This window comes from Urocitellus parryii, chromosome 6 (assembly GCF_045843805.1).
Source record: "Urocitellus parryii isolate mUroPar1 chromosome 6, mUroPar1.hap1, whole genome shotgun sequence".
Classification (NCBI taxonomy): domain Eukaryota; kingdom Metazoa; phylum Chordata; class Mammalia; order Rodentia; family Sciuridae; genus Urocitellus; species Urocitellus parryii.
The window spans coordinates 90,231,800-90,256,337 of record NC_135536.1 but is presented as its reverse complement, the minus strand read 5'-3'; the positions used below and the strand labels follow the sequence as shown (position 1 = coordinate 90,256,337).

The window sequence follows — 24,538 nt, the reverse complement described above, 5'->3', positions numbered from 1 at the left end:
CTCCAGTACTGCCAAAAAGAAAAGAAGACTAGATTAGAACAAAATATATTTTATTTAATTTGCCATTAAAAAAAAAAAAACAAAACAAAACTCCATGTTGGGGTTATAGCTCAGTGGTAAAGTGCTTCCTCGTTTGAGGCCCTGGGTTCAATCTCCAGAACTACAGAAAATAATAATAAAATAAAATTGGCAAATTAAAAAAAAAAAAGAGCTCCAAGGCATATATGATTATTTATTTCTAGTCCCAAGGAGGGAAGAATTCCAATTTTATCTACCTCTAGTGACCATTCAGGTATAGAGGGATAGGAAAAAAGGTCAACTTCAAAATAATTTAGTCTATTTTAAAAATAAGCCTTGGGAGTTTACCTCTGTGTAGAGCACTTGCCTAGCATGCACAAGGCCCTAGTTTCCATCCCCAGCACTGCAAAACAAAAACAAAAATATAAAACAAAGAACAAAATACAGATTTCTGTAACTTTGAAGTACATCTTTGATATTACTGAAGGAAATTCTTCAAAACCTTTTAACATTCCTCAATTTCAAAACACAATTATGGCATATAAACTTTTCTTTAAAATTATTAAGTTTGCACACATTGGTAGATGAATTTAGTAGTGAATCAGCATATGAACGTTGTGATTCAAATTTGTTTCATAGCCAAATTATGCAAAACATATATTATGCAAAGCATATAAACTAAAACTGATGGCTGAACTTAAAAGTTATCTTCATGAAGTCAATGAATAACCTTGGTCTGCTTTACTGGGGAGGCAGGAGTGGGACTTGGTCCTGTGACTCTGACTACCATGAAAAAGTCTCATAACTGTGTTTAGAGAGAACAAACATATTTTGAGTACCTAGTCAACAGATAACTGTGTAATTCATTCTTATAAGGATCCTGTAAAATTTATTTGAAACTCCTATGTGCTAAAGAGCTTTGCTTATTTTACCTTATTTTAATGTAACATTTTTTATAAAGCAGGTAAGGTAATCTTGATTTGAAGATCATAGGTATTTATTTTCCTAATTCATGAAACTAGTAAGTGGCAGAACTGGAATTTGGGCTTAACGACTATTTATCTGTAAAACTCCTATTCATTTCACTATAATACGTAGCCTCAGAGGATACATAAAAAATCCCCGACCATACCTATTCTGAAATCTGGCTTAAAACACCAGTGAGTAATATCCTTTGTTTAGCAAATAATTATTAAAGCCCATTTTGTAGAAATTTTGTAGCCATGTCTTATTCTATGTATGTTTTTATTTTCTACTTCTTTCCAAAATCTTTTAAACCAGTTTAATCCACAAACACTTAATTTAGTTTTCAGAATAAAGTGTAAATTTTTCCAGAATTTATAGTTTTCCATAGTCTAGCCATATACTCTACTTATCTGATTATGCCTTACCATGATATACATTTGTTGGTACTAATAGATATTCTGTTTATTCTGCCTCAGGAAATTTTCATTCTCTCAAAATAGTGCATTCCAATTTTGGATAGCACCTTTCACCTTTTAGACAGCTTATTGTACATTGAATTCTGTCTTTTTGTAGCTTTCATTGTCTGGTTCTAGTTTTCCCTTAGTCCATTTATTTGTTTTTCCAGAATTTCTTCTTTTATTACAATAGTACATATTAATTATACAAAATAATGGATTTCTTTGTCACATATTCACACACACATATAGCATACTTTGATCCTTTTTCCACTTAGAACAAAATCAGCTCTTGTTTAACTTAAATATTTAAAGACAGCACTCATGTCTGCCAAATTTTTTCTAGGTTAAGTTGTAAATGTTTTTTTAATTGTTCCTATTTCATGGTATTTAGATTTTCTTCTAAATTGTTTGTCCATCTCTTCTAACCTGTTCCAGTTGAATATTTACCATTTATATGCCCCCAAAAAAGAACATAGTACTTCAACTGAGGTCTGTCTAGAAAAGCATAAAAGGGAGGGATTACTACTTCTCTCATTTTAGTTAATATGCCTCTGTTAATTTAGTCACTTTATGGACAGTATCTAATGGGTTATTTGGTTTCTCAGTTGCTAATGCACTATGGAAACAAAACTTAGAAAAGAGAAGTCATTGAACCTTGGTTTTACTAGGGAATCTTTACACTTTTATTACTGTAACCTATTCCTTTGTTCCATTTCTCAAAAGTGTAACAAGCTCTCAAACCAGATCATTCCATTATTCTCCCAATCTTTTACCCTCTTTCCCATTGCTTTTGCCACCTATTTTTATATACTGGCTTGGCTTGGCTTGGCTTTTCTTCCCCTCCTCTTCCCCTTCCCCTTCCCCTTCTTCCTGCCTTTGGAATCTTTACTTGGTAGGTAAACTACAGAGGTCAGGTATGAATTATGTGAGAAACTAAAAATGTAAATTTTCCTCTACTCTAGATCAGTGCTTCTTGAATTTTAATGAGTACTGATTATCTTAAGGACCTTGTTAAAATGCAGATCCTTTATTTAGTAGGTCTGATTAGAGCATAAGAGCTTGCATTTCTAAAAAGTACCCCGGTAATGATTGCTGCTGTTTTATGGACTACATATTGAGTTACAATAATATAAAAAACAACAAGACCTTGATGACATTTGTTTATTGTGACAGATTTTAAGCTTCAGTCCTTTTAACCTTTATTTTAAAAGAAAGATTTAGATGGTAATTAGCAAATTTCAGTTATTTCTTTGATAAGGTCCTGATAATTATTTTTAATGCATAGTCATCATATTAATGAATATCCAAAGAATGGGAAAAATTAAACCACAATCCTGGTTTTATAGTTTCTACATCTGTTATCTTGTGTTTTATGTTCCTATATTACTTCCTTTGTACCTTTTTTTAAGCATTTATGTTTAGATTACAGTGTCCACTATATGTGTTTTCCTCACTACTTTGAACTTTAAGGACAGGATGTGTCTTGCTCATGTTCATATTTATAGTACTTGGTATATATAACAAAAATGTATTTTGATTGAGTACAAAATAATTTTTAATAATTGTTAATGATTGCTTCCTGAGAAGTCATTTGGTGATAAACATCATTCTTATTTGATATGAAACCAATTTTAACCAAAAGAAATAGTGATCTTGTAATCTGTAGGCTAAAATATGTCTATTTATTCATTTATTTTTTTGGTACTGGGCATTGAACCCAGGGGTGATAAACCACTGAGCCACATCCCCAGCCCATTTTTTGTTTTTTAATTTTGAGACAGGGTCTCGCTAGGTTGCTTAGGGCCTCACTTATTTGCTGAGGCTGACCTTGAATTTGCAGTCCTCCTGCCTCAGCTGCCTTATCCGCTGGGATTATATTTTGTTTTTTATATTATTGTTACTCAACATGCCCTGCTGTTTATTTTTTGAAACTAGTAGATTCTGATGTGCAAATCATGATGACATAGGTGCTTAGATCCTTCTTCCTGGTTCTGAGTTCTCAAAACCTGTAGGTAGGAAATCTTTTCCAAATTTTCTAAGCTTAAAAGTTTTTTTACTGGCCCTTTGGATGATGGGTATGAAGAATCCTAGGAAATCTATACTGTTTGTCATTTGTCCAGAGTTGGCTGTGGTAAGCTAGGTTGGTCTGAGGCCCACTTAATCAGGCTAACCTCGGAGGGCATGATGTATGGAGAAGTCAGGCCTAGCTTTAATATCTGCCTCTTGTAGGGCATTCCCACATTTCACTGACTATACATAAAATAAACAGATTATTCTATCTCTGCTTAGAGCTTCTAATTATTGTAAGAAATTAGAATGCATAATTTTTTATATTCATTTTTTAGGTGTAGATGGACACAAGACAATGCCTTTATTTTTATGTGGTGCTGTGGATTGAACTCGGGTCCCACCCGTGCTACGAGAGCGCTCTACCACTGAGCCACAATCCCAGCCCTAGAATGCATAATTTTGAGAAGTCAACATTATCTGTAATCCTGAAAACCTTAAAATTACTTCAAAATAGAGAAGTGAAATATTTCTTTCTCTTTTGAAATGATATAGATATATCCTGATCAGCAAGCCTACAATATGGACGGAAAGATTAAGAATGCAGTTCCTTGAAGGTTTTCGATCTTTTTTGAAAATTCTTACCTGTATGCAGGTATGATACTTCTTCTGTACACCATAAGAGAAATTTATTTTAAAAAATATAATCTCAATTGTCTTCTTTTTCATCTTCTCCTTCTCCTTTAGTAAACTGTTGTCTTTTTATATGAGAGAAAAATTTTATAGCAAACTAGTATAAAATTTAAACACTGATTCACTTTAACAGATCTTTCTATATATCTTAGTAACTTAGTTGTTATATACCTTAATAATAAGTTTTGCTTACTACTGCTACTATTATTAATGTTTATTGAGTGTTTACCATATGATAAATGTATAATAAGCACTTTACATGCATTATCTCTTTTGAGCCTTATAGCCATCCTATGAAGTAGTTGCTATTATTATTCTCAATTTGTATATAAGGAATTAAGGGGTTAATAATAATAATTTGCTTAGGATTCCCAAAAGTAAATCCCAGACAGAGCTGGTATTTGCACTCAAATGTTATACTTCTGAGCTGCACCTGGGATTTGATTTGATGTATTCTGACCTAGTATAACAACCATGTGAAAATACTTCAGCATATATGTACACAAATCCCAACAATTTTATATTTTGCCAGTAGAAGAGCAAAGAAAAAGGGTTATATGTTGACTAACCTTCTTACAGGGAATGGAAGAAATCAGAAGACAGGTTGGGCAACATATTGAAGTAGATCCTGATTGGGAGGCTGCCATTGCTATACAGATGCAATTGAAGAATATTTTACTCATGTTCCAAGAGTGGTGTGCTTGTGATGTAAGTAAGATTTGTTAGTAAGATTGGTGTCTTTTAAGTACTCTAATAATTCTTTTTTTAAAAAAAATTATTTATTCTATTTCTTATACATGACAGCAGAATGCATGTCAATTCGTAGTATACATACAGAGCACAGTTTTTTGTGTCTCTGGCTGTACACACAGTAGAGTCTCACCATTTCTGTCTTCGTACATGTACTTAGGGTAATGATGATCATCTCATAATACTAGCTTTCCTACCCTGTGCCTTCTCCCTTCCCCTCCCTCTCCTTTGCCCTATCTAAAGTTTCTACATTCCTCCCGTGCACCCCCATTATGAACCAGCATCCACATATCAGAGAAAACATTTGGCCTTTGTTTTTTTTGGGATTAGCTTACTTCACTTAGCATAATATTCTAGTAGTTCTTAATAGTATAGATTTATGTTGTAGCTTCCTTGATGTAAATTTTTGTTATTTAATAAATAATAAATCTCTTAGATATTTAAATTTGTCTTATTAAATTTGGGAGGAAATTCAGTTTTTTACACTTGATTAGAAAATGTATCCTAGGTGGTTTTGCTTATTTTGGAGAATTGTAGGGTTTAATAATGTATATCTTTATTTCACACATATTTATTTATTTATTATTAGTGATAATGATAATTAGGACCACATAGACTTTTTAAAAAAATTTTTTTTTGTTTTGAGAGAGAGAGAGAGAATTTTTTAATATTTATTTTTTAGTTTTCGGCGGACACAGCATCTTTGTTTGTATGTGGTGCTAAGGATCCAACCCGGGCCACACACACGCCAGGCGAGCGCGCCACCACTTGAGCCACATCCCCAGCCCCCATATAGACTTTTAAATATTTCAAGAATGGAGAGAGGTGAATATTTTATTCAATTAAGAGCTTTGTTACATGTGTTAAACCATTCATAAAATTAATTTCAAGGGCTGGGGTTGTGGCTCAGTGGTAGAGCTCTTGCCTTGCACACATGAGGCGCTGGGCTCGATCCTCAGCACCACATAAAAATGAATGAATAAAATAAAGATATTGTGTCCATCTACAACTAAAAATGTTTTTTAAAAAATTAATTTCAAAATATATTAATGTAGTTTCTTAAGCAATAATTTTAGGGCATAACCTTTATTGATTGATTGATTGATTTTTTGCAATACTAGAGATTGACAGGGCCTCACACATAACTAGGCAAGCACTATCTCACTGATCTATATCCCCACCCCCATAACTCTTTAAACACACAATACTACTTCAGATTCCCTTTGGGGAAGATGACTCATTTTTTTCTTTTCTGAGAAAATTAACATTATTTCAATCAAATTCCATTGTCTCTTCCATTTTCTCTGTATTGTCATCATCATCTATTTGTTGACTAAATTTATCTGTGTCTTTACTATTGGTCTCTGAGTCTTTTTTTCTCTCATTTCTAAAACCAATGCATCTACCTAGGCTCTTGGTTCTACTTTATATCACTTTTTCCTGGAGTTTGCCTCCTCATTTGTCTCCACTTGTATTTTCCTTCTGCATATTGTCTAGCAACTATAACACATATATTTTTATTCTCTTACCATTATGAGATAGTTGCACAATTATTGGGAAATGGGGTCAAGGTGTGTGTTGTTCATATTCATATATCTCAAACCTTCTGAAGTTATCTAATTTACCATTCTTCACTCATTATATCCTAGTATTCGTCTGATTCAGGCCTTACAATTGTGTTTAGAAAAAACTCCTAAAAGATCCATTTAGTAATCCAATTTAGAGATTTTTTTTTCTTGGTCCCATCTTCCTTGAATTATCTGTATCATTGTATTCAGTTAAGTACCTTAGTCTTTTAAAATTTTTCTTTCCTTCTGATTTTCACAAGAGTGTACTGTCCTAATATTTTATTATCATTTACCGATTTTAGTCAATAACTGCTTTTCTCCAGTTCCTTCTGCCTGCTAAGAATACTGAGGCATCCCCCAGTATTCTCTTATAGATCTTTATTTAAATTCTTATAGGAATGATTTTTTCCCAAACTATAGTATCACTTTTATTTGCCATATATACCTTAGATCATACATTTGTATTTCTTACATTGTAAACTCTGTATCTTTTTTTCACATTTTTATTAATGCATTATAGTTGTACATAATGATGGGGTTTGTTAAATATTCATACATGCACACAGTATAACAATATAATTTGTCCACTATCACTCCCCAGCACTCCCCCTGCCCAATCCCCACCTCCTACCTCCTGGTCCATTTCCTCTGCTGGACTCCCTTTTATTTTCATGAGATCTCTGACACCCTCCTGCCCCCCACTTTCTTTTTCCTCTCTAGCTTCCACATATGAAAGAAAACATACAACCCTTGAGCTTCTGATCAAATTCAGAATTTTATCTTAAACTGATTTGTCATCATTTTCTTCCACTTGCAATTTGCATTTTCTCTTTTTGACTTTCCTTATTTTATTAATGATATTACTATTAATACAGTCATCATCCATACAGGAAATTTCAGAGTCATTGTATTCTGTGTGTTTGACGTTATCAGATGTTTTGACAAGAAAAATGTTCTGGGTTCATGCAAGATTGGGGAATTTGGAGTTGAACAGAATGAGAGAATCTTTTAAAGTTACTTTAAACTTCTCAAATAGAATTGAACACTGTGCTAATGTCTGTTTCTCAAATTCATATGGACATGGAGTTCCTTTCTCAAGGTAAAATCAACAGGAGAAACACTGTGTTAAGAGACCTGATGACTTGGAAGGCTATGACAAGATGATCACAAGTTTGAGGTCACTCTCAGCAAGTTACTACAAAGTGACATTAGTCAGGACAGTATGGTATAAAGATAGAAATACAGATCAGTGAGACAGGCATGGTGGCCCACGAATGTAATTCCAGCTACTAGGGAGACTGAGGCAGGAAGATTGCAATCCAAGACCAACTGGGCAATTTAGCAAGAACCTGTCTCAAAATAAAATACAAAAGGGCTAGGCATGGCTCAGTGGAAGATGGTCCCTGGGCTCAATCACCAGTATCACAAAAATAAATAAATAAAAATTTTGAGTAGGATGCAGTGGTACACATGTGAAATCCCAGCAACTCAGGAGGCTGAAGCAGGAAAATCACAAGTTTGAGGCCAGCCTCAACAACTTAGTGAGATCCTCAAAATGAAAAAAAGAACTAGGGGTATATCTCAGAGGTAAAGCTCACCTGGGTTCAATCCGCAGTGGTAAAGGAGAGAGAGAATGTGACCTGAGTGACCTTTGACTTTTCTCTTTTCCTACCACAATTACCTAGAGTTGGTTCTTCCTTATCCCAAATTTATTTTAAAATTTTCTCATTTTATGTGAGTTCATTCTGTTTCTTCTTCACTGCCCCATCCTATCCTAGTCCAGATCCTTAATACCTAAATGCTATAGTATTTTTCCTGTTAGTTTCCTTATCTCCTAACTTTACCCTCTCCACTTTGTTACCTTCAACACACTCCTTAATTCTTTTTGCAACAATGTGTTCACTGTTACTGGTCTTATACCACCAATGTATTGTTTTATTTTTACATCTCTTCATAGAATGCTCCTTTCCCCTCATCTTTCCCCATACTTAAATCCTGCATATTCTGTTGTAGTATTTATTGGTGATAAGGATGTTGGGAATAGAACTTAGAGCCTTGAGTGTGCTAAGCATATGTTCTACCACCTTGTTGTATCCCCAACCCTAAATTATGCATATGTTTCAGTTTCCATTCAAAAGCTGCTTTAATTTATAGTGTGTGCATGTATAAGTATGTAATAACAAATCCCACCATTATGTACAACTATAATGTATCTATAAAAAATGTGGGAAAAAAGGCTGCTTTAATAGGTATATCTTTCCAATTGTTTGTTGTCTTATAAAAGCTGTTTTAGGGCAGTTAATTTATACTGTATTTTACTTTGATTATAAGTGTGTTTATGTTGTATTTCCTACTGATTTGCAGATCTTTGTAAGGGGTCCTAGTAATAAATAGAATAATTTTATAATCATATATAACAAATAATTATTGAGTGATGAGTGATAAAGTAGCTAACTTGTGAACATATTTGCATTTTTATTTTCTCTTTAGGAAGAACTCTTACTAGTAGCTTATAAAGAATGTCACAAAGCTGTGATGAGGTGCAGTACAAGTTTTATATCTAGTAGCAAGACAGTAGTACAATTATGTGGTCATATTTTGGAAACTAAGTCCTATAGAGTATCTGAGGATCTTGTAAGCATACATCTGCCACTCTCTAGGACTCTTGCTGGTGAGTATTGTTTTGATATATCTTTTTCCCTGTGTTTAGTATGTACAAATGTATTCAGACCAGATAATGCAGTTAAGAGCTTTCATTGTTACTGTCCTTCAAGGAACTATTACCACAGTATTTTTCAAAGGATGCTTATTTACCTAGACTACTTTTTATCTAGGTTAGTTAATGAATCTTGAAGACTAACTTGGTAGCTCATATTCCACCCATTTATTTATTTATTTTTCAAACATAAGTTGAATAATATGAAGTACTGAATCTGTGTAAAGTTTCTGACAATGCTCCTAACATTTTTTTCTAGCTTATGTATTCATTTTTTTGTTGTTGTCGTTCTTTTTAGTTATACATAACAGTAGAATATATTTTGACATATCATACATATATGAAGTATAATTTCCCATTCTTGTGGTTGTACATGATGCAGAGTTACATTGGTCATGTATTCATATATGAACATAGGAAGATTATGTCTGATTCATTCTACTTTCTTTCCCATTCCCATCCCCATACCCTTCCCTCCATTCTCCCCATTCCCTGCTGTCTAACCTTAGTGAACCCACACACACATACTCACCTATTGTGAGTTAGCATTTGCATATCAGAACATTCTGCCTTTGGTTTTTTGGAGTTGGCTTATTTCACTTAGCATGATAACTTTCAATTCCATCCATTTATTGGCAAATGCCATAATTTCATTCTTCTTTATGACTAAATAATATTCTATTGTATATAAGCACAACATTTTCTTTATCCATTAATCTATCTGTACAAGAACATGTCATGCTTTGATCATGTCTACCCTCTTCTCTTCTACTCTCTCTCACTAACATCCCTTCTTCCCAGCCCCTAATAATCCCTTTTTCCCCCTTAGTTTCAACATGTGAGAAAAAACGTAATACGTGTCTCTGTTTGTCTGGCTTAATATAATATCTTTGAGTTCCATCCATCTTCCTGCAAATGACAGGATTTCATTCTTCTTTATGACTTAATAATACTCTATTGTGTATAGCATTTTTCTTCATCTGTTCTTTTGTTGCTGAACACCTAGGCTAATTCCACATTTTGACTCCTGTGAATAGTACCACAGTAAATATGGGTATGCAGGAATCTCTTTGGTATACTGACTTCTTTTCCTTCAGATATATACCTAAAAGTGGTGCAACTGAGTCATATGATAGTTATATTTTTATTATTTTTTGAGGAACCTTCCTTTGTTTTTTATAGTGAATATACTAATTTATATTCTCACCAATGGTATATAAAGTTTCCCATTTCTTCGCAATCTCATCAGTATTTATGTACACATACATATTTTTTTAAACTGGGGTGAGATGATATTTCCATATAGTTGTTTGATGGTTTTTGTTCTGGGGATCAAAAACCCAGAGCCTCATGCATGCTAAGCAAGGACTATACCACTGAGATTTAACCCCAGCCCTCAGTATAGTTTTGATTTTCATTTCCTTGATGACTAAAGATACTGAACATTTTTTCATTTATTGACCATTCATACTTCTTTGGAGAAGAAGGTAGATGATTTACCCACCTATTAATTGGTTTACGTTTTTTGTTAAGTTTATAGAAGTATTTCTGTATTCTGGATATTTAATCTGACAGATGAATAACTGACAAAGATTTTCTCCCATTGTATAGGTTGTGTTTTCATTCTGTTGACTGCTTTCTTAGCTGAAGCAGTTTCTTTCTTTCCTTTTTTTTTTTTTTTTTAATGGCACCAGGAATTGAAGTCAGGGGCACTAAACCAGTGAGCTACATCCTCACCCCTTTTTCATATTTTATTTAGAGACAGGGTCTTGCTGAGTTTCTTAGAGCATCGCTGTGTTGCTGAGGCTGGCTTTGAACTCACAATCCTCCTGCCTTAGCCTCCCAAGCTTCTGTGATTACAAGCTTTATGCTACCACTCCCAGCTGTGCAGAAACTTTTAATTTTATGTTATACCATTTGTCAATTCTCGGTTTGTTTCCTAGCTATTAAGAGTCCTAATCAGGAAATCATTGCCTTTGTCACTATTTCAAACTGTTTCCCCTATGTTTTCTTTAGTGGTGTCAAAGTTTTGGGTCTTACATCAAGGTCTTTGATCCATTTTGAGTTGATTTTTGTAAAGGTTAGGAGATAGGAGTCTAGTTTCAACCTTCTACATGTGAATATCCAGTCTTTCTAGTACCATTTGTGGAGGAGGCTGTCTTTTCTCCAATATATGTTTTTGGCACTTTTGTCAAAAGTCAAGTTTAGCTACAAATGTTCTCTCTGATATGGGGATGCTAACACAATAAGTAGGAGAAGGAAGAATAGAACTTCTGTGGATTAGATAAAGGGGAATTAAGGAAAGGGATTGGGAATGGGAATAGGAAAGACAGTGGAATGAATCGGGCATAACTTTCCTATGTTCATATATGAATACATGACCAGTGTAACTCCACATCATGTACAACCACAAGAATTGAAGTTATACTCCATGTATGTATGATATGTCAAAATATACTCTACTGTCATTTATATATATCTAAAAAAAATTTTTTTAAGTCAGTTGGCTAGGAATTGGGGTTGCCCAGTCAATGCAGCTGTATGCCTATAGGGACCCTAAGATGTGATTATGCCAGGGCCGCTGACCCCTAGAATAGTACTAGTTCCAGACAATAAGACCCCTTTCTAGATATCTCCTGGGCATAGCACTCTGAGAGTTTGCTGCAAGATGCAGTGAACTTCTCTAAAGCTAGCTTATTGTTCAGACTCCAGGTCAATTATTTTATGTTTTATTTAGAGATAGGGTCTCACTGATTTGTTTAGCAACTCATCATTATTGAGGGTACAGCCTTCTACACCACACTTTGAGTCTCTCTTTTTCATCTTTACTCCCTTCCCGCATCCCTGGTGCCAAATGCTATAGTATTCTGCTTCTCTTGCATTATTCTCCCTAGTTTCTGGAGTTTACCAGGTTTTGTTTTCTGGTGCTCACCCATGACCAGTCACCTCCACACACAGTAACATACTTAATTGCTTTGGTTCTATCCAGTGGAGGAGCATACTAGTCCTGGGTGCCTTTATTCTGTCATCTTGCCCTCCCCCACCCAAACTTGAATATAATTAAATCTTGTTGCTGGTTTTAACCCTTTTCTTTGCTCATTTTCACCACAGTATTGTCTTTGTCAATGTTTCTTCATCACCAAAGAAAGAAATCATAGACTTTTTTTAGTCACATGAATTTTCATATAAATTGGCCCTTTGTCAGAACTTTTTTAAAAAAACTTTATTGAAGTGTATATTTTTATATTTGTAATTGTGGTAAAATATACATTACATAAAGTTTACCATCTTAATCATTTTTAAGTGTACAATGGCATTGTCACATTGTTGTACAACCATTACCTTTCATCTTCCTAAAATAAACTTCCAAAACTGAAATATAATGCTATAATTATTAAATAACTCTGTTACCTCTTCCCCATATCCCTTGGCAATTGTACTTTCTGTCTCAATTTGAGTGCTCTAGTTACCTATGATAAATGGAATCATGTAATATTTGTCCTTTTGTGGATGGTCTTTCACCTAGCATAATATGCTGAATAATACCCTATTGCATGTATGTACTTTTTTCCAACTATTCATCCATCCATTTAACATTTGGGTTACTTTTTTTTTAATCTTTGGACTATTGTGAATAAAACTGTATGGAATCTCTGTTCAGGTCATTTTTTGGGGAGAAGGGTGTAATCAGGGATTGAATTCAACAGCATTCGACCACTGAGCCACATCCCCAGTCCTATTTTGTATTTTATTAGAGACAGGGTCTCACTGAGTTGTTTACCACCTCACCATTGTTGAGGCTGGCTCTGAACTTGTGATTCTCTTGCCTCAGCCTCCTAAACCACTGGGATTACAGGTGTGTATCACCACACCAAGATTTTTTTTAATATTAATTTTTTAGTTGTAGTTGGACACAATACCTTTCTTTTATTTATTTATTTATTTATTTATTTGTTTGTTTATTTATTTATTTATTTATTTATGTGGTGCTGAGGATCAAACCCAGGGCCTCACACGTGATAGGCGAGCACTCTACCACTGAGCCACAACCCCACTCCTGGATTTTTTTTTTGAAGAACCATCATAGTTTGCCATGGTGACTTCACCATCATACTGTTTGCCATGGTGGCTCCACTTGTGCAGTGTACAAGTGTTTGTAATTTTTTCGCATCCTTTGTTATTTTCTGATTTTTTGTTTGTTTTACCCTGGGGATTGAGCGCAGGGGTGCTTAACCACTGAGCAACATCCCCATCCCTTTTTAAAATATATTTTATAAGTTGCTTAAGGCCTCTCTAACTTGCTGAGGCTGGCTTTGAACTCAAGTTTCATGCCTCAGCCTCCTGAGCCACTGGGACTATAGGCCTATGTCACCAGTACCTGGCTTTTTCTGAGGATTTTGTGTTGTTTTTTTTTTAAATAAAAGCCTTCCTTTTGTATTTAATGGTATTTCATTATGTTTATTTGTTAGTACCAGGGATTGAACCCCTGAATCCTTAACTACTGAGCTACATCCCTACCTTACCCCCCCACCCCCCACCCCCTTTTTTTTTGTTGTTTGAGACATGGTCTTGCTAAATTGCTGAGTCTGGCTTTGAACTTGTGATCCTCCTGCCTCAGCCCTCCAAGCTGCTGGGATTACAGGCATGTGCCACGTGAATGGCTCATTATGGTTTTCATCATCATTTCCCTAGTGATTAGTGATTTGAGCATCTTATAGATGGTTATTGTCTTTGTTTTTTTCATTTTTAAAAACTTTATTGTTTGTTTATTATTTGTATGTGGTGCTGAGGATCGAACCCAGGGCCTTTCAGGTGTGAGGCAAGTGCTCTATCACTGAACCACAACCCCAGCCCCATGTCTTTTTGGAGTGATATCTTTTCAAAGTGCTTTGCCCATGTTTTATTTGGGTTGTTTGGTGTGGGTTTTTTTTTTTTTTTTTTTGGTTTTATTTTTGTTGTTGTTGTTGTTTTTTGTTTTAACTGTTGATTTGTAAGAGTTCTTTTTATATTCTGGATATTGACTGCTTGTCAAATACATGACTTTAAAATATTTTTTCTCATCCTTTTCCTCTATTGATAGTGTCCTCTGGTATATAGGAATTTTTGATGTAGTCTAATTTTTGTATTTTTTCTTTACCTATGTTTTTTAGGTTGTATTCAAGAAAAATCATTGTCAGATCTAATTTCTCTTCATTTTTCTTCTGAATATTTTATACTTTTCATTCCCATATTTAGGTCTTTGATTCATTTTGAATTAACTAATAATTAACATCATGTGATTTTATATTGATTTTGTTTTGATTTTAACAATACTTAGTTTTTCATCCTTTAGGAACTCCAAGATTCTCAAATCTTTGGTTTGATTTTTTAATGTAAACAGAAAGGGAACCATTGAGTAACAATTTCTTAAGAACCTCAGGTGTTCAGCAAATATTCCTCTCCTATATGTCTTCTGTTACCCTAAGAACATAGTTACTTTGATTATCAGTTTGTATTTTGTGTAGTTTTTTGTTGTTGTTGTTTGTTTTGTTTTGTTTTGTTTCCTGCCTGGCACTTAACTCATTGCATTTGAGATTTTTGCCCTATAACTAATAGATCAGGGTGACTATAGAAAGGAGATCTGAGTTTCTGAGCTTTCCCATGTTTAAAAAAAAAAAAATGTCCAGAGTTCTCATTTTTTACCAAATAGTTCTCTGCATTTATTTATAGCTTTTTCTTTACCATGCCCAAAATTCTGACCTTAAAGCAATTTCCCTGTGTCTTTACCTTTCTCATTTTCTCAAAGGTTTAGGGTTTTACATAAAACCCCGGATAAAAGAACCAAGGAGAAGGAGGGATGGCACTTTTTTCATTGGCTTCCCCCACCCCTCCCCATTTATTTTAAGATTAGCTGTTGCTTGTTCCTTGCAAAATATAAGTTTTTAACTGAAATTTTGAGATGATTGAAATGTACTTAAGACTCCCCTGCCCCTTAATTTGAAAAGGCTTTGTGAATTTTACTTTAGGATTGGCCTTTCCTAGACTTGCACTAGACATCACATATTTTTGGGGTAATATGAGCAGCAAAAGAGGGAGAATTAGGGTCAAGCCACTTATTCAGCATGAACCAAGTAGCCCTTGGGGATTATAGCATTTTCCAGGAGTGGCTTTAGAACGCTGTTATATAGAAGGTCAAGAATGTGCAACTCAAGCCCTACTAGCAAGCAACCTATGAAAATGTCGGGCATCCACATTTTTGTATGGAAGATTAAAGTCAGTTTCAGCCATTTACTACCAACAGTGACAAAGGAAAAGTTTCATTATGCAACTCATAACAATATTACTTTAAGGAACTGTCTAGCCATTCATCAGTTCCTTGATTGGTTACTACTGAAATGAGACATGTTCCTGTAGAAAGAATTTTAAGTCATGTTGTCTACACTTATCAAGAAAAAAGAGAACATTGTATCTATCAAACAATGTCAGGGAAATCCTTCAGCAGTTCTAATCCGCTTTGGGTTTTCAGCTATATTTACATCTAAAGCAATAGCAGAGTTAATTGAAATCTCTTCTACTTTGTAAAATCAATTGTGGAATTACAGGAATTCTGGTAATGATATTAAGGTGAAATAGCCAAAAAAAAAAAAAAAAGCAAACAGAAGGTCCCTTGGTCCCTTTTAAACAATTGACAGTAAATTTTAGTAGGATAGAGAATATTCAATTTCATTTTGGAACTGTTTTCCAACGAATAAGGGCTTTTTCCCCATAACATTTAAAGAATCAGATAAATTAGAAAATTTAGAAAGTGGCAGCTATAGAACTTGATCTTCTGAGTATTTCACAAACTTTTATTGAGCCTAATAATAATATTGTCAAATCACCATAATCCCAGTAAAGGGTTTTTATTTGCTGTTAAAAATAAAGCTCGGATACATTTTTATTCTTAAATGTATGTGTGTTTGTGTGTGTGTGTGTGTGTGTGTGTGTGTGTGTGTGTATACACTTAGTTTTCAATTATTTTGATATTTGTTTAAGAGTGTATAATAAGCATATCTGGGAGAGGCAGTAAATTAGTTTTATGTAATGAATGCACACACCTTGCATATATGAGATTTTAAATGTTTTGATTATTTTGTTTTTCAAAATTAGAAGTCAAAAGTTTGCATTTTAGAGCGTCATTTGTAAACTCAGTAAATGTACAGTGTGTGTGTGTGGTTGAGGATTTTGCACATGCTAGGGAAGCACTTTATTACTGAGCTACATCCCCAGCCTTAGTAAATATACATTAAAATCACCCATGTTTCCAAACTTGATGAGTTTAGTAAACAGATTTATTGAGTTTAATCACTTTTTCATTTTCTTTTTCTTATTTCTTTTATTTCACTTTTTAAAAAATTTTAGGTCTTCATGTGCGTTTAAGTAGGCTGGGCGCTATTTCAAGACTGCACGAATTTGTACCTTTTGTAAGTGACTCTGTTAAGTATTGATTTGCTTATGTCCTATTTCTGAACACCTTTCTGTTGACGAGTGGAAAAGAAAATAACATTTTACAACCCATCTAAGTAGTTCCCATTTAGTAATTTAACAACTATATATGTGTGTATATAGTAACACATATATAAAGTCATCTAGTTCAAGTCCTTCCCATTTTACAGATAAGAAAACTGAGAAATATGCAGTGTCATAATTAAGATGTGTCTTGAGCTCTGTGAGAAGTAATGAAATTGAGCTTACTCTGTTTCAGGAGGATTTTCAAGTGGAGGTACTAGTGGAATATCCTTTGCGTTGTTTGGTGTTGGTTGCCCAAGTTGTTGCTGAGATGTGGCGAAGAAATGGTCTCTCTCTCATTAGCCAGGTATGGCAAGATTCATTACTCATATTTATGAATGTGTTCATTTTCTAATTACTCTGACATAGTTTTACCCCATGTCCCTGTATTTTTCTGAGCATTTGCTTTTATTCTCTTATATGATCTCTTAGAAATGAGAATTCTAGGGATAACATAGATGTTTCTCTTATCCTATTTACTGCTTAATCTTTCTGAATTATAAGCATTAGGGTGCTTGTGTGGCTAGATTAAGTAAAAGTCAGTAGTAGCACAGAAGTTTCACTGTTAACATAACTTTTTTCTTAGGATAACTTACTTGCAGACCTGTAGTCTTCCCATCGTGTGTGTGTGTGTGTGTGTGTGTGTGTGTGTAGTACTAGGGATTGAATCCAGGAGTATTCTACTTCTGAGCTACATCCCCAACTCTTTTTAAAAATTTTTTTATTTTTGAGATATGGGGCTTGCTATGTTGCCCAGTCTAGGATTCAGAACATGTGCCACTATACCTGGCCTACTGTCTTAATCAAAGGCTACCTTTTAATTTTTCCTTCTATTTTAGAGCAAATAGGGAGAAGCTGGGAAAATAGGATTTGTAAAGTTACTACTTCAAAAAAAGTGGTATTAACTGATTAAGTGTAGAAATTGGTTTCTTTTTTTTTTTTTTTTTTTTTTGTACCGGGGATTGAATTCAGGGATGCTTAACCATTTAGCCAAATCCCCAGCCCTTTTTTATATTTCATTTAGAGACAGGGTCTCACCAAATTGCTCCGTGCCTCACCAATCTGCTAAGGCTGATTTTGACCTCACAATCCTCCTTCCTCAGCCTCCCGAGTAGCTGGGATTACAGGCGTGTGCCACCACACCTTGTAAAATTGGGTTTCTTTTTATTGAAATATTTTAAACAGGTAAAATTCATTTTTTGTTACAAATTTTGAGAATAATGATCAATGTAGAGCATCTTTAACTCTGAAGTATTTTCATGTCATATTTCCTCACTTTATCCTCACAAATCACTTAAAACGATTCAGAGATTTACAACTTATTTTTGGCCACGAAGGAGTTCCAGCAATTTCTATCTGAGAGAAAGTTTTAATAATTGTTGAGAATTTTGCTTGAAAGAATTTTTCTAGCATCTCTCTTTTATTTTGTAGGTGTTTTATTACCAAGATGTTAAGTGCAGAGAAGAAATGTATGATAAAGATATCATCATGCTTCAGGTACCTGTTAAGTTACTTATCATATTATGACTTAACCTTCCCTCTTACATTCCTGGTAAAAGAAAAGATGCAGTTATTTTTAATTTTACTTGAACTTTTCTCATCTTTAAACTGAATATGATATTATAGGAATAGAAGGGGCTCTACTATGTTATTTTTTGCAAACTTTAATTTTCTGACACAGTGTTTCTCTATTTAACATACAAGAATTGTGATGCTGAATTTCTTTCACAGATTGGTGCATCTTTAATGGATCCAAACAAGTTCTTGTTACTGGTACTTCAGAGATATGAACTTGCTGATGCTTTCAATAAAACCATATCCACAAAAGACCAGGTAAGCAACAGAAACTGACATGTGAATTAATTCCAAAGTAAATATTATTATTTCTATTTTATTCATATTTTAAAAGTTTATTTCTTTATGTATCTTGGGGTTCTGTGTCTACAGATTTAACTTATTATAGACTTTTCCCCGTTATTCCCAAAATAATATAGTATAACAAGTATTTATATAGTATTCACATTTGTATTAGGCATTAGTAATCCAGAGATGGCTTAAAGTATATGGATGATGTGTATAAGTTATGTAAATACTACATTGTTTTATATAAGGGACTTGAGCATCCTTTGATTTTGATATCCTAGGAGGAATGTTTCCTGTGTCCTGGAACCAAGTCCTTCATCCCCTGTACTAAGGGATCTCTCCAAAATTTCTATATATGTGTATGCTGTACGTACATACATGCACACATGCTTATACACACAAACTCTTTTTTTACTCAAGAATAGTTAGAATATATAGATTAACAATGAGAAATTATGTGAAACACAAAAGTGTTAGAATGTTGTTTTTTTTATTATAACTTTATTTCATTTATTTATGTATTTTTATGTGGTGCTGAGGATCGAATCCAGGGCCTTGCACATGCAAGGTGAGCACTCTTCCGCTGAGCCATAACCCAAGTCCCGAGAATCTTGTTTTTAAAACAAACAAAAAAAAAGTACATCATTCTGTATATGCTGTCTTGTAATTTTCTGCCTTTGCTGAATGAAATATTGTGGTAGTTTTTTTCTTATTAAATGAATATACAACTATATCATCATTTTTTTGTATCATTTCTGATGACTATAAAATTTCAGTATGTGAATACAGTGTACTTTACTTTCCTCTTGCTAAAGATGTTTTTCTTGTTTTTTGATCTTATGGACATTAGTACCTCTATGTTTTAAATACTTTTCTAATTTTTTGTTAAGATAAAGTCTTAGAAGTAGATTTGGTAGATAAGACAGCATGCTCTTTCTAAAGGCTCTTAATACATATCAACAAGTCAGAAAAATTATTTCTATTTAGGTTCTCCAAGTAGGTTCATCTCTAATGAGATAAATTTTTTTTTTAGTTCTATTTAGTTATACATGACAGTAGAATGTATTTTGACATAATATACATGCATGGAGTATAACCTCCCATTCTTGTGGTTGTACACAATGTGAAATTAGACTGGTTGTGTATTCATATGTGTGTATTCACAAACATAGGAAAATTATGTCTGATTCATTCTACCTTCTTTCCCATTCCCACCTCCTCTCCCTTCCCTTCACTCCCCTCTGTCCAATCTAGTGCACCTCCACTCCCCTACCATAGTGAGTCAGCATCCAAATATCAGAGAGAACATTCAGCCTTTGGTTTTTTGGGATTGACTTATTTCACTCAGAATGATAGTTTCCATTTCTGTCCATTTACTGGCAATTGAAGTATTTTTAATTCTTGATCTGAGAGGTAAAAGAAGATACTTTAACTTTCAGGGTTTGGGATTTTTTGTTGTTGTTGTTGTTTCCCCTGCTACTTGGGATTGGCTTCAGGGATGCTTAGTCACTGAGCTACAGCCCCAAGCCTTTTTATTTCTTATTTTGAGACAGTGTCTTCCTGAGTAACCGAGACTGGTCTTGAACTTGTGATTGATTCTTCTGCCTCAGTCTCCTGAGTTGCTGGAATTAACAGGCATGCACCACCATACCTTGCTTAACTCAGTTCTTTATCAATGGAATTGACTATTTTTTTCATTCTTCTTTCGGGGGAATGTGGGAATCATGAATTATCAGTTCCCATTCTTTACCCTTGTCTTATTTTATTTTTTATACCTTTATTTTATTTTATTTATTTATATGTAATGCTGAGGATCGAACCCAACACCTTGGACGTGCTAGGCTAGTGCTCTATGCTGAGCCACAACCCCAGTGCCCCCTTGTTTTATTTTTGTAAAAGCTCTTTGTACTTTTTTTTTTCACTTTGTAGTTCATCTCATGGTATTTTCTAACATTTATATTGTTTTAATATTTGCAGTACTGTCTTAAAAAGTAACCCCTGACTGTTTTGAAATCATGAAATCACAGCACTCTGTTATTTCAAATTAGAAGTCACTTGCAAAAGACCAAAGAATAGGATATAAAACAGAAACTGATTTGTAGTCACGTTTTATACTTAGTAAAAACGAATACCTGATTTGATGCAGCACTTAAAGAAGGGATGTGTTAAGGGAAGGGTAATCTTGCCACAACTATTTAGAAACAATTTTTCACTAACCCAGTAAGAACTTTCAGTAAGAAGGAAGCCAATAGTATTTGGAAAGTTAGAATTAATTTGTTGAGTTAGAATAAATAGTGATCCAAGGATAATGATAATGAAAACAGACAGTATTTAATAATTGGTGTTCAGTACTTACTTATTATGTACCAAGTATTGTGAATTTTGTTGAATTTGAAGTTATTAACCTCATAACTTTCTATTGTTGTGCTCTGAAAGAAAATACTTGACTAGATGGACCATGAGTCTGATCCAGAAATACATGCTTTATGGAGGGTTCTGGTTCTTATTAACTATTCTTTTTTTTCAATTCTATAGGATTTGATTAAGCAATATAATACATTAATAGAAGAAATGCTTCAGGTCCTCATCTACATTGTGGGTAAGATTAAAACAAAATGTTGGAAATAGAACATGTTATTCTGTGGAGAGAACATCTATAAGAACTATACTTGATCATTTTATTCCTCTTCCAAATACTTCATAGAATATAAATTGAGATTGATATGGCAAATGTGTTTGATAGATTTTGAACTTACTTTTCAAAAAGCCACAGATCTTACATCTTTATTTTGGGGAGAGTACTGGGGATTGAACTCAGGGACACTGTACCACTGAGCTATATCCCCAACTTGCTTTATTTTGAAACAGGGTCTTACTAAGTTTCAGGGACTAGACTCAAATGTGCAGTCCTTTTGCCTCAGCCTCCCAGTTTACTGGGATTACAAGCATGTACCACCACACGCAGTTTACATCTATATTTTTTAATACCTGATTTAAAATTGTTGGGATTTTGAAAGCCTGGGAAATAAGTATTCCAGATAGTCGTGTAGATTTTTAAAAACCTCATTCAGTACTGAAAATTACATCTATATATGAAACTCAAACATAACATAGTTCTAAGTAAGATTGGATTGTTATGTTAAATTGCTTTGTGCAAATTTTGGCTATTCTTAGTATCCTTAAAATAATTTAGGGAAAGGAAGAAGAATATTCTTTGCCAGAAATATTTATCAAGGTATGACATTAACCTCCAGAAATTTGTTCTATAATTCAACTGAAATTAATATTCTAACGTAATGAATAAAACTATACACTATATCATAGTCTATTGATTTTTCCAACTGGATGCATCCATTTGCCATTATCTTGTTCTTGACTTCTCATTCTACCTTTATTATTTAATTTGTTGCACCAAATGCTGTTTTAATAGTTCCTAAAGAGGATTCTAGCCCTTACTTTTTTTGTCAGAGGGCTAGTTGCTGGATCAGTTTTTGATCTCAATAGAAAATATAGTTTGAAAATTAATTTAAATTAATCTCAGTAGAAAATTAACTGAATCTCTTAGTCAAAAGAATTTCTCTCTTTGTGACTCTGTTATCATAGTTCTTTGTCCAGATGTTGTAGTGTTGAAAATTGCTGATGAAGTAAGACCAGTTGTTATAAATCCTCTTAAAGCAATAGGAGTTAGATATTGTTGACACCAATGAAGTTCCCATAGTTAACTATTTCCTCTCCATTTGGCAGTTTATTGCAATGAAAAATAGAAGCCTGACCATGTGGGCATTTTTGTAACACCAGTCATTCCTGATACATATTACTGTTTTGTCATTTAACCCATAAAGACATTTTTAAGTATTTTGTTTTTCAGTTTTCACTTTGTTCTTTCTTATATAACAAGTAGAGACAAAATTGAGGAAATAGAGGAAGATCTTGAAAGAAAAGCTATTCGGTGATGGCCACTGCTCATTTGTTCATTCACATGCCATCTGCCTTGTTTTCTGGATTAGAAACACATGCTAATTTAATTGAGGGACCTTGTTTTATAATGTGTGAGTATGTGTATGTATACGTATGTATATGTGTGTTTGTATGTATGTATGTGTTTATAAGTAAGGTAAGACAAGTCCTGGATTCTCCTTCAGGTCACTCAGTTTTCCTCTGTTGTTGAACAAATAGACATTTGTTCAGAGTTGGGGAAATGTTAAAATGATTTTTGGTCCACTTCTCACAGACTTTATTCAACGCAATGTTCTGTGTATAAGTGCACCTGATGGGAAGAGATTAAAATAGAAATTAATTAATTTTTCTACTTTTTCTTTCTTTCCTTTTTTTCTTTTCTTTGTATTAGGAGAACGTTATGTACCTGGAGTGGGAAATGTGACAAAAGAAGAGGTCACAATGAGGGAAATTATTCACTTGCTTTGCATTGAACCCATGCCACACAGTGCTATTGCCAAAAATTTGCCTGAGAATGTAAGTCTAACTTTGTTGGGTTTGTTTTTCCCCCTTCACCTCAAAATGAGATGATTTTCTTTTTCTTTAATTGGAAGCAACTTCACATGTCAGAAAAACTTATTGAGCAAAAAGCTATAAATTTTTTACCTTATAGATGTAAACCAAGACCTCATCTCTTAAAAGACTGACTAAATAATAAAATAAAATAAACCTACTTTTAAAAAAGTAAGTTAAATTTATTAATTTTTACAAGACTGTAGATATCTGTAAACTTACCATAGTAGCTGAACTATGTATATATCCTGATTTTAAATGACTTTACAAAATACAGTGAACTGTCTTCAAAGAGAAGTTCAGGTCAATCACCAAGAAACTTTTGCAGAAGGTAGAATACATTAGGATATTTACACATGTGTTTTGCTATAGATTTCTTTTTAAATTCCATTTTTTCTGTAACCTTGGTTTTAGAGAGCAGTAAACTGTAGGCATTTACCTTAATGTGGGCAATGAACATATTAAATTTGAAAAAAATTGTTATTTCTTTGAATTGTGTTTGTGAATACACATATAGGCAAACTTAGGTAGCATTTCTTATTTGGTTTATACATAGATCTTATCTCCTAAGAAATTGGTCCACCACAATGTACCTAACTGGTTTTAGATGTAACTTTTTATACTGGAAATTGATCTTTTAATTTATTGTTTACAAAGTACCCCAGAGATGCAGTTGAAAATATATTTCAATTCAAAGTAAAAGAAAATCAATATATAAAGGTAAAAATGACAAAAATGTTTATTTCAACAGGAAAATAATGAAACTGGCTTAGAGAATGTCATAAACAAAGTGGCCATATTTAAGTAAGTGCCTCATATTTATGCTTATTCTGAGAGGTAGATTGATCTTTGTTCTTATGCTATGGATACTTTAGAAGCTCTGCAGTTTTCTTCAGAACACCCAAGAATGGAATACAGATTAGAAGGGATGAGAATGAGGACAACACAGTAGGTATTAAATATATTTTTGTTGAAGAAATTAGTTTTTTGGGCAAGTAAATGAAAAATACCCATTTATAATAATAGATGATTAAATAGTCAACAAACCTTTCCATTAGTCTCTCTCCTTAGTTTGAAGCCAGACTTTATTGTTCCATAAATTTTTACTTACATGCTAATTTTACATTTATCTTTAGTAGAGTTAAAACATAATTTTATAATCCTTTTATTCTTCAGGATGAATTAAATGGGAATAAAAATCTTAATTGGGTTAATTCTTTAGATTTGAAAAATGGATACTAGTAATGGATTTCTACTTGTTTTAGTATTATGTTTATGGATACATTATTATTTTGGGGGGCTAGAATTGTAGCTCAGTGGTAGAGCACTTGCCTCGCATGTGTGAGACACTGGGTTCAATTCTTAGCACCACATATAAATAAGTAAATAAAATAAAGGTTCATCAACTAAAAAATATAGTTTCAGACAACTTATAAGAGAGGATGCAGCTTTTCTTTTGCTCT

At 33.6% G+C, this 24,538-nt stretch overlaps 1 protein-coding gene across 3 annotated transcripts in view; it reads left to right on the top strand.

Moving 5' to 3' along the window:
- The window catches only part of Ubr1 (ubiquitin protein ligase E3 component n-recognin 1), a 141,975-nt gene that overhangs the window by 58,560 nt on the left and 58,877 nt on the right, over positions 1–24,538 (top strand). For all 3 annotated transcript variants that reach the window (XM_026390488.2, XM_026390496.2, XM_026390478.2), the window contains exons 13-22: positions 4,005–4,104; positions 4,722–4,850; positions 8,951–9,131; positions 16,557–16,618; positions 16,900–17,010; positions 18,135–18,200; positions 18,435–18,536; positions 21,102–21,165; positions 22,915–23,039; positions 23,827–23,879. In XM_026390488.2, the coding sequence (XP_026246273.2) occupies positions 4,005–4,104; positions 4,722–4,850; positions 8,951–9,131; positions 16,557–16,618; positions 16,900–17,010; positions 18,135–18,200; positions 18,435–18,536; positions 21,102–21,165; positions 22,915–23,039; positions 23,827–23,879 (993 nt within the window). The remainder of the gene's footprint in view (positions 1–4,004; positions 4,105–4,721; positions 4,851–8,950; positions 9,132–16,556; positions 16,619–16,899; positions 17,011–18,134; positions 18,201–18,434; positions 18,537–21,101; positions 21,166–22,914; positions 23,040–23,826; positions 23,880–24,538) is intronic.